General features: G+C 28.4%; 1 protein-coding gene across 1 annotated transcript; it reads left to right on the forward strand.

The window, feature by feature from the left end:
* Nucleotides 1–6,499: 6,499 nt before the first annotated feature.
* On the forward strand, nt 6,500–11,149 carry LOC126841087 (ras-related protein Rab-10). Its single transcript, XM_050577343.1, has 4 exons — nt 6,500–6,948; nt 8,241–8,301; nt 8,758–8,896; nt 10,061–11,149. Exons 1-4 carry the CDS (start codon nt 6,822–6,824, stop codon nt 10,334–10,336), a joined length of 603 nt encoding a protein of 200 aa, XP_050433300.1. The 5' UTR covers nt 6,500–6,821; the 3' UTR covers nt 10,337–11,149.
* Nucleotides 11,150–11,429: the final 280 nt, after the last annotated feature.

The raw sequence follows: 11,429 nt of genomic DNA on the forward strand, positions 1-11,429 counted from the left end.
GGAGACTATCGATTTTAGGGAGCATGTAAAATGTATCAAAAACATAAAAGGTTCATCGGGTTTTTGTGAATTAGTCAAATGTTTTGGACCAAACTTCAGTCGATTAATTTTGGTCACCTCCGTTTTTCATTCGCAGCTTTACCGACTCAGCTTGAAGTAAGAACAAATGAATTAGGTTTTTTTTGTAGTTCTGTCTTTCTACCTGTTTATTAACATTTATAAAAACGTGTCTCCATAGTTTATCAAACTCTCCTTAATGTTAGTCCCTTAGCCATTTACCAATGTTTATCCTCTATGTTGTATTAATCAATTTAATCGTATATTTTATTTATCAAATTTTTTTTTTAGAGTTAGAATTTTTTGTTTAAATATTTAATTAATAACATCTATAAAATATATTAAGTTTACTTTTTTTTGGCTATTTTCAAATTTTACAAATCGAAATTCGAGGAATCTTGATTTTATTAATTTTACAACTATATTATATCAATCAAAAAACTAAACGTCAATCTGGTGTATTTATACCAACAAATTACCGTAATTTATGAATCATAAATTATGTAAATTAATCAAAGAGATGTATTTTCAAATTACTTAAACACGAAATTGGGAAGTTTGTAATTAAACAACGAATAACAACTAAAAACAAATCGAATAACGTTAGAATCGAAGTACAAATATAATAATTATTCGACTAATGAACAATTCTGCTTAAACTCTTCTAAAACTTAGCCAAGTTTATTTCCTATCACAGTTACTACAAATAATAGTGTAATAGTTTATAGTATTAATCATGTTGTTTCCCATCAATTCTTAAATTGATTATATTGTAATCAACTTGAAAGCCATGCAAGTTTCAAAGATATTTACGCCCTTGATAAGTGTCAAACGATTATCGCATGTTATTTATAAGTTATAACTGTATAGTTTTCCTTGTAATTAATTCATTTGATTGAAGATGTAAATTATGAAATTATAATATTATTTGAAGTTAATTAAACGCTTGTGATTGAACTTTACGTGTTATGTAATTAATGAATTTTTGTTATCAATGAGCAAACATTTTATTTTTAACATTATTTCCGATGTTAAATTTTATTGTTCCGTTTTCACGACACTACTTAACTGTGAATTTTCATCAGTATTTTTCAAGAAGGTAGATTTTTTCTGAAATTAACAACTGAGCTTTGTTAGGTATGGTTAGGTTAATTAGCCATTTCTTAAAGTTGTTGTAAGACAAAATAATGTTATAAATATAATACAAATTATATCTTATTGACTATTGAAGGTCTATCGAGAAAGGTCAAATGATTTTGAAATATTACACCGATTTCATAGACTAGACGAGTTCGTGTAGTATCGTTTATCGATATTATTTTCATTCGGTAGGATATGTATGAATGTAAATATTAAATCTACGTTTCTTTTTATATAATATTTATCCACTTACGCGTATAGCAGTTAATATGTAAAAAAGGTTATGTATGTGACGGCCAACCGGTTTATTTCAGGGGCATGAATCAGCTTGTAGCCGCGCTACCCATATTATGGTCACGATAAAAAAAATAAACGTTTTATTACCTATAAATAATTAAAAAAATATAATAGATAACCGCCTGACTATGTAAACAAAATGTAATAATACTCGTGATGTCACTTTTCGAAAAACAATTATTATTCACTTTTGGTATTAAAATGCATATTTTTAAAAATTGTTTTCAATGGTCTGATCCAGATTTGCCTCTCTCATATGCAAATTCTAAATCCTTGCGTTTAGCATAATAACCTATGTATACAAATAAATTGTTAGTTTTACTAAGTTCTACGACATTCATAATTTATGTCTCGGAGGAAATAGGCAAAATGGCTAGAAACGACTCGTTCGATATCAACGAAAATACTGTGCAGTATAATAGACTTGTGACCATTTCTTAATCTATAAACCATTATTATTTTTCCTGTAAATTAATTAGGTACCTACGTTAAACATTTTCTTTGCATTATATTGTTATCGATATAATAATGTTTTATAGTATAATGAACACTCCATGGTTTTTTTATTGGAAAAAGTACACAGAAATTGCATTCAGAAACACATAGATCAAATGTAGGGTATGTCTTTAATTTGTACAGTAAAAATATCATTGTGTATCATTTGATTTGACCAAATAGTCAAAAAAATTAATTAAAAATAACCGCAGTATAATTATATTATTAATAAACAAAATAAAAATCGTTTTCAGACTTGAGACTTTATATATTACATTGGGTCGCAAATCTATAAATGCACTGTTTTCACGTAGTTTGCTTATAGTAAGTAGAAATCGATGAAGTTGGTATCAAACACTATAATATGCAAAAATATCATATTGAACAGCGGTTAGTATATGTGGGTAATTAATTAGTAATGGCAATGGATATTTTCTCGAGTTTTTTATTTTGGCGTTCTGCATACTGTTATTAACAGATTACAATATTTGTCCCAGTGAGAACGTTAAACGCTGCATAAAATGGAAATTTCCTTAAATACATATAATACCCAACTGTTGACGTGTAACAATTTTGAATTTAAAATCTTAACTAAAACAAACACGAGTGAATGACGAGAAGACAAAATATCCAACGAGAATAAACCGTATAAATTATAAATATCTATAACAAGAGTACGCTATGTATAAATTATTCATAGACGTATGGCCTTTCTTCTTCGTTATATTAAACTAATTAAAAGTCATCTAATATTGACCAAACAATGTTTATCCAACGATGGGAATGTTGATAGTTCTAAATTTATGTATGTCCACGATTTGGTTTAATGTGCATGTTCGATATCTATTATATATTATAACAATTAACATATTTTTTTATACTTGGCGGTATTTATAATAAAATTATTTATATGTAGAATAATTGTATACAAATACATATATTTTTTTATTGTTTTTTTTTTTTAAATAGTTATTCAGTAAAGTATGTAATATTTTGTTATTAAAAATCATCAATGTACAACGCGAAGAGGTATATTATGTACAGTGAGTTAGATTAAAGCGATTTGCGATTAACCAGTAAAATGGGAGGCGAGCCATGTTTTAATTGAAAACAATCGTTCAAGACAATAGATTATTTATAATCGACTTTTTTTTATCAGATTATTTAAACAAATACGATGGACAACGGACAAAACACCGCACGTTTCATATTATTACATATTATTTCATGAATTACATTTAGTAGAGCTCAAATTATGTTTGTATTAGCTTATCTAAAAAAAAAATGTTTTATGTCATTATAAAAATATGATCCGTGGAACTTATAATAAGAATAATTTTACTAACATAGAACCGTTTAACACTACCTACAAAAAGAATCAACAATACTACTTACTAGTATACCGTAAACGAATTATTATAGTATACAAATACAATTTGGAAAGTAAAAACAAAATTAATAACTCCTGGAGCTAATAAAATCGTTGTACTTTCTTTGGATCCTTTGGCCATTATAAGAAGTAATAACTAAACAAGTAGGTATAGGTATACACTTTTTAGTTTAATAAACATTATTTTTGTTAAATTGAAATCGAATAATTTAATCACATTTATTAGTTACATTAGATAAAGCACTGCGGGATACAAAAAAGACAATATTTTACATAAACATCATATTATAGTGTTTGATATACACATATAATATTTAATTTATATATCCAAACTTATTGAACACCCTGTACACATCATATTACCTTACAGATTATCAAATAATTCACAGGAAAAGGGATAAAAGGAATCAGTATAATATGTTAAACGTGATGAACACAATGAGAAAAAAGGAATGGAATTCGATTGTACTTGTAATACTATCGAACATTATCCCGGCGGTATCCTATGCAACAATATTACTATAGAAACTGTAAGAATGACGTCGAATTCCATTGTGGCAAAGCTGTTGAACAACTAATTTTAGACGGTAAAAGACCATAAAATAATCTTAATGTAATTATGTAAGTTAATATAATGTGAAGAAAATCCAATTAAAATATCATGTAGGTATCTTTAATCGCCAAGTTCATAGCAGCAAGGCCAATAAAATGTTCCAAAGTTCTGCAATTTTGTTTTAACAACAATGATTATGAAATGTAAATAAAAGTCTATTACAAGAAACAATTGCCGAATCTAAAAAAACTAAAGGGGACATTATAGTTTTTTAATGAAACATTTTGTTACTGTTTGGTGGATCCCGCCAATAATATGAGTAATTTTTATCTCTTTAATCTCTTTCTTATTAAGTGATTAATGAACACGAAGGTTGAAGAATTTTTACGAAACTCAATTTGTTATTAACATTTCAAAAGTGACTGTGAGTAAAATAATTATATACACTCCAAGATCGGACAACAATCAAGTCCATTTCTTTTTTCCATTTCGTGTGTTTTCAAGCATAGCGGCAACTGGCAAGTATATCGAATTTAATCCTCTCTATCTATTCTCTCTCTCACTTTTTCGTCTTCTCTCTCTTTTAATACATTTATTAATTTATATGAAAACTCATAATATGGTTTATATTCGTTCTGCCCGTTTTACTATGTTTTTATTTAATAGGAAATGGTTTGTGTTATTCGTTTCTTTAACTGTTAAACGACATTTCCAGCTTAAACTATAAAATGGTAAATCTGATACATCAATAAGTGTACTTAAAACATATTTTTATTCTTTTGAATTTGTATTAACGAACTAGACTTGTTAATGGTGTTCCACCGTCGAATAAGAAAACTCACATTATTACAAAACTTAATATTCATCGCGTACAGTAAGTTTCTTCTTTCTTAGAAAACAGTCGTTAACGAAAATAAAACAAAATAATTTCTTAAATTGTAAACATCAACAATCAACATTTTTTCGGTGATATAACGAGTGTAAATGACCTCGCATATTCATATGATCCAAACATTGCTTAACCGAGTATTCTGTGTTTATATTTCATTGTAATGTACATTATATTGCATGTATATACCGTGCACGAGGAATAGGCGTACTAGGTGTAATGCGTTTTTGTAGCCCATTTTCATTTTGAAACTAGGTACCTATCTTAGAAAAAAATAACCAAAAACTATATTCATTCACGCTGAGTTATACAGAAAACAAAAAAACAAAACCGTTACACAGATCAATTATGGTATCGGAACAACCTGCTGCAATGGTTCTTTTCACTTTCACTTTACAGGAAGAATACCTTACCTATGTATACTCACTTAATTTTATGGTTTGTACGACTTCGCTGTAATTTTATAATAAAATACTTTTAATTTATAACAACTGCAAAAGAAAATACAAACTATTTTAGGAACTTTCCTTTTTTCCATTTTGCTAAGTTAATTTAGCGAAATTTAGAAAAAGGAAAGGGGCAGGGACAGGTCACAGGGTACAAATATATTTTCAATTATTTTTAAATATATTATTTGAATTTTTTTTTTTACAAAAACGAAGAAGGGAAAAGTTCTAATAGAAGAAAGAGCTGTCAAGTGTCATACGAGCTCAAGAAAATAAGTAACTTTTTTTTATTTCCCGGGACAAATACATAAACGATGTGGGGGGGGGGGTTGGATTTGTTTGAAATTCCAGCTTTATTTTATCTCAACACATAATATTTTAATAGGTATTGCGCTCCACAATGGAGGTGTCTAAGTTGTCTCATAATACTTAAAAACAAAGAATTTTTGTTTGGGTTTAGTTCAGTTTACTGAACTTTTAGAATTTATAAATATTCAAAGTCCCCTATAGAATTTTAATATAAAACAAATTGACTTATTAATTTCCCATGTTTGTTTTTTGTATATAAACTGGTTTGTATATGCAATATCAACGGTTATACATGTAATCGTAGTCCATGAAGTGTGCTAAATTTTATGTTAATTTAATCTCTGGGGGGACATGGGGGGGGAGAGGAAAGTGGACGAGAATTTATTTTGGAGAATGTTTAGTTGCATTCGTCCTAATATAATTGTAATAAGTAATAACTAATAACTGATATAATAATGATATTTATTTTATAATTATGATCGTTTGTTACTGAAGTTTTTATGTAATGTCAGTTAAAATATTGATTTTTTTCACATATAATGCTTACGGGACGTTAAAAACCTACCTAACGAAAGCTAGATCAACTGCAAAGCCGAAAAGAAATAGACAAGAATAATATGCATTAATTATTAACGCCCTTCTTCTTCGTGGGCTACAGGGATGTGACCAATAATTACCAATAGGAAAATACAGGGAACCCACGTATTTTATAATATCTTTATATTTCATAATAATTAAGTTCGTTATTGACTAATAACTAATGACTATAGCCGCTGCGCTGTTAGATATTTTATGATCGCCGTTTCAATAACCGTTACAGTGTTGCCGCGAGAACGCGCCGTTGGTCACACTGCTGGTCGTACCGAGATAACACGATTTTACTAATCATGACCACGACCGCGGCCGTCCGAGGTCCGTCGCATATATTTTATTACGGTACAATGCGATCTTCCGTTCAGCCGTGCGTTCTAACTTCTATTCGTATTCCGTGCCAGTCGTATCCGTCAGCCTCTTAAGTTGTGTAGTCGTTTATCCGTAACTAGTAATATTTTCGGGCTAATAAAAATAAATAAACTTAAAAAAAAAAACACGTAAACGTGCCAAAAAAATTTAATAAACAAATATTACGAGTCCGCGGTCCGTGCGAAAATTTCCCGTCGACATAAACAACCCAACGGGTACTATAAAATAGTTTAATCGTAAACTCTTTTTACACACCCACACGACGACCGACACCGTTCAGACATGGCAAAGAAGACGTACGATCTGCTGTTCAAACTGTTGCTGATCGGCGATTCGGGCGTGGGCAAGACTTGTATACTGTTCAGGTTTTCGGATGACGCGTTCACCACGACGTTCATATCGACAATCGGTGAGCACAGGGAAAACATGTTTGTAATAATAATACACCTAACGTCGTTTAAAAACGTACACGACAAAAACACTCGCGATAGGACGTCGCGTTTCCTTTGTCTTTTTTTTTTTTTTTAGTCGCCCTTATTATTATTATGTCCATACGCACACAGCGACGGAAGCTACCGCCGTTATCGTCGTCATTATGTAGATTTATTTAATAATAATAATCGTTATTCGTCTCGGCGTATTATTATAATATTTTTATTATCACTTCTTCCGCCACCGCCGGCCGTCCTAAAAACGTCAAAATATATTTGTCCTAACAATACTAATAATAATAATAATAAGTAATAATATTAATTATAATAGATATTCTATATGTTATATTCTATTAATGCCTTCCCCACTCCTTCCGGATTGACGAAATATTGCAGCTCTAGTCTTGCACAGCTGCTGTTGTTTATCAAAAACGATGATGATGATTCACTTGAAAAAGGAACAACAAAATTCAATACAATTTTTTATAACCCAGTGTGACTGTAGCAGTAGTCCGCTTAAAGACAAATGCATAACAATTATTCTAAAATTGGTGACGCGTTTACTTGTAAGTGACGAGTGTCAATGCATTTACGCCTAAAACCGGTAACGAGGCCGGTGAAAGGTGTCGTATGCAATTTACAGATTAATCTGATATGCATCAATTATTACTTTGTGTGCAAGCCGTTGGCATTTATCTCACTACCAGTCACGTTTGATCTCCATATTGATAAAACTCTTGCAAATAAATACACCCATCTATTAAAATGCAATTAAAGTTAAATTAATTGTTTAGAAAAAAAAAATTCAAATTATTTATTACCAATGTTAATAACAGATAATGAGACTCGTATTAATATAATTTTATTTTGGTATTTTCCGATCTCAGCGTTATGGCTTCTAATTGGTTTTCTAAACCGAAAGGCGAGATGATGATATTATTACAAAAAAACAATGAGAATGATTTCATTAACTTGTTATTTCAAGGTTTAATTTGTGAAAGGCACGCATACTTTTATTAGATTAGTTACTATTTTATTAGATTACACAACTATGTTAGTTAAGTAAGTTATAATTTACACATTATAATTTTTCCTTCATATCACATTGATTTTAATTATTAAGATATGCATTCTACTTTTGAAAATGTTCAACCAGATCAAAATAATACAACCCTTACATATTGAATAAAACCTTTTAGAGTTAATTTAAACTGAAAATCTATATATGTTTTTTTAAAAGTTTAAAATTTCTTGTGTTTTCTTTTTTTAGGAATTGATTTCAAAATTAAAACTGTTGAACTCCAAGGAAAGAAAATTAAACTTCAAATATGGTAAGCGTTTAAATTGTGGTTAGTTAATAGATAATAATAAAGAAAAAAACAAATTTTAATTAGAATAAAATATAATAGTTAATAGATACTTTTAATTGAAATAATTAGTATATTGGCCTAATTAAAATAATTTGTATGCACAAAAGTATGATTTTACAAGAGAGCATTTATTTTTATTTTTCTAACGGTTGAAATGTAAACTTTTTTATTTGCCAAAAATTTACTTGCAGCATTATGTTAATCAACCTGATGATATATACTATGTAACGGGTATAATGTATATAATAATAGAACGAGCCTGTGTAAGAAAAATCGGCTCTTTCGTATTAGGGCAGTATACTATTTAAGTTAACCAATGTCTATCCGTTTTTTTTTTAAACGATATAGTATTAGATCACATTTTTATATATTGTTAATATTGTTCATTGTATATTTAATTTTTTAAATATTTTTTAGGGATACGGCCGGTCAGGAGAGATTCCATACAATAACAACTTCGTACTATCGGGGAGCTATGGGTATAATGTTGGTGTACGACATAACAAATGAAAAAAGTTTTGAGAATATAGTAAAATGGTTACGTAACATAAATGAGGTGAGTGTAAAGTTATAAATTATACTCGATGGATTATTGACGTTGTCAGATAATAATAAAAAAAGAAAACGCAATTTAACATCTATTAATAATACAAATTATATTGGCTAGAGTTCAAAAAATAAAAAAAACAGAAGTTTTGGCGTGAAAAGTTAAAAAAAAAAAATGTCTGAAGTAAAAAAAAGTCAAATATACGTAACATTTTCACAAACCTAAAAGTAATTTAACCCTATTATCTTCAATTAAGGAACAATTAATTTTGATTATTTTGTTACACTGTTAATTGTACTTGCACGGTCTTTGAGTTTTGATCAATGTTAATACATATTTCCTTCTTCTCCTAACTTATTATTTTTTCTAGACCGTTCAAATGTTTTTGTTCTGTTCGTCTTGCTTAACTGCTTATGTTTAAATAAATATACTACCGAGTAAAAATGTATATATATATATATATATAATATCAAAGTTAATTGAAGGTATTCAAATTGTTGTAACATAGTAGTTACGATGTAATTGCGATATATTATTATACCACCACTGTCATAATTAAATAAATTAGTTTTGCCCATACATTGATAATAATTTTTAATATCAGTGCATTTAAATTTGTTATTAATTCAATATTTATCAATATCTGAATAATAGCCTCATGTTCAATGTTATTTAATATTATTATAAAAATTATCTAGAATTTTCTCGTTTAAATGCCGATTGTAACGATTTCCAAAAATTAAGCTATTTACTTTTATCTGCTGTGTCTGTGTTGAGGCCATTTTGAACTCGATTAACAATATTATACAATTTATTTAAGCTTCAATTTACAGCAGAGAACTGATAAATTATTAACTTTTTATCCATTGGACTTATTTTTTTAATGTAGCAAGTCTATAGAACAGAAATTGTACCCAATAGGTACAGTAATATTATAAGGCCTGAAATAGATAAATATATACCCTAAAAATGTAAAGTTTTTCAATTCCAATAACTAAAAATTATATCTTCATAAAGAATAGTCAATTAGATACAAATTTTTGTGGATATTCTTTAGGTTGTTTTATCGATTTGCATTAAAAAAACTAAAAATGATTAGGTACTTTCACCCCCTAAGAGGGTGCATACTAATCTTTATTTTTAAATTTGTAAATTTCTTTCTATTTTTTTTAGCACGCCAATGAAGATGTAGAAAAAATGATTTTGGGAAACAAATGTGATATGGAAGACAAGCGTGTCGTGAGTAAGGCACGTGGGGAGGGTATTGCCCGGGAACACGGAATATCATTCTTGGAGACGTCTGCAAAAGCCAATATCAATATTGAAAAGGCATTTACGGACCTCACATTGTCAATATTAAACAAAACGCCTGGTCGTGAGCCAACAGACGTACCGGAAAAAATCAACATAGATAGAAAATCAGATAGATTGTCAAACCGTTGTTGTTGAGTTAGGCCGACGATTAAGACAATTTTAAAGTAGATTTTATTGACGGATATTTTATAAAACATCTCGAGACGCAGTTTTGCTAAGCTCTAATATGTTTATATATATTGTGTACCTTTATATAATTTTAATTAGATAATTTGATTTTAAACCGTTCAAGTAGATACAGTTTTTCAAATTCTAAAACCATGCTTAGCAAAATTGTCGTCTGTAAATCTGTTCCTTATCGTATAAAAATAAATGTAAATATTTATGTTACCATTAATAATAATTTTAAAATACCTAATGCAAATCATGACGTCACCATTATATTTACCTTAAAAAACGCAAAGGGCAATTAATATTCATTGGCTTTTAATGGAACAATTTTATTAGTTGTTGTCCGGTGGAAGTTTTTTTTTTAATACTTTATTATTATTATTTTTAACTATTTTTTTCTACAATAAAATTGTGTCCCTGTTGGCCAAATTTAATGAAAACCGAGTGAGCTCGTAGGGTTGTTATAATCTGTAAGCTTACAGCTCCTAAGCTCAGTGTTGTAAAAAAATAAATTATCTATTTACTTATTATAGATATTTTTATACAAATATTATTTTATAAAAATATAATTCTATTAGCCAAACACAAAACACTGTCAAAATGTATTCAATATACGGCTTTTAGTGTTATTATGTTTTATTTGTATTTTATCACTATAATATATATATATTTTTTTTTGTTAATTTATTCATTAAAAAGAACGGAAGTATTCACAAATACAATTCAATTATTTTTTTTGTTTATCCCTATTATAATTATATCTACATGATATTATTTTTTTGTTGAACTTATTCCAATAGGATGTCAACGACAATCTTAAATCGAATCCAACGACATTGTTAGGTAACAGCAATATTATATTATATTCTTGTCATTACCATAAATAATAATTACACAATTTTATTTTATTTTTTTAACAATATATTATAGGTATCCCATTTTTAGTTGATGTGAAATTGACTTAAATGTAATAATAGAAATTGTATAGAAAAAAAATCACCAAACTTGTGAACATGTGTAAGTTTTAACAATCTTTTCCTTTTTCACATTTTTATAA

Source organism: Adelges cooleyi, unplaced genomic scaffold (assembly GCF_023614345.1).
Source record: "Adelges cooleyi isolate 19-005CV unplaced genomic scaffold, UGA_ACOO_1.1 ACOO_flye_CR_arks_rails_tigmint_CR_PRNA_376, whole genome shotgun sequence".
In the NCBI taxonomy this organism is placed as follows: domain Eukaryota; kingdom Metazoa; phylum Arthropoda; class Insecta; order Hemiptera; family Adelgidae; genus Adelges; species Adelges cooleyi.

What these genes read in the sequence shown, in the direction of transcription:
- LOC126841087 (XM_050577343.1), top strand. Translation starts at nt 6,822, where the DNA reads ATGGCAAAGAAGACGTACGATCTGCTGTTCAAACTGTTGCTGATCGGC. An exon ending in GACGTTCATATCGACAATCG is followed by an intron (nt 6,949 to 8,240) that starts GTGAGCACAGGG and finishes TTCTTTTTTTAG; the next exon opens with GAATTGATTTCAAAATTAAA. An exon ending in GGTTACGTAACATAAATGAG is followed by an intron (nt 8,897 to 10,060) that starts GTGAGTGTAAAG and finishes TATTTTTTTTAG; the next exon opens with CACGCCAATGAAGATGTAGA.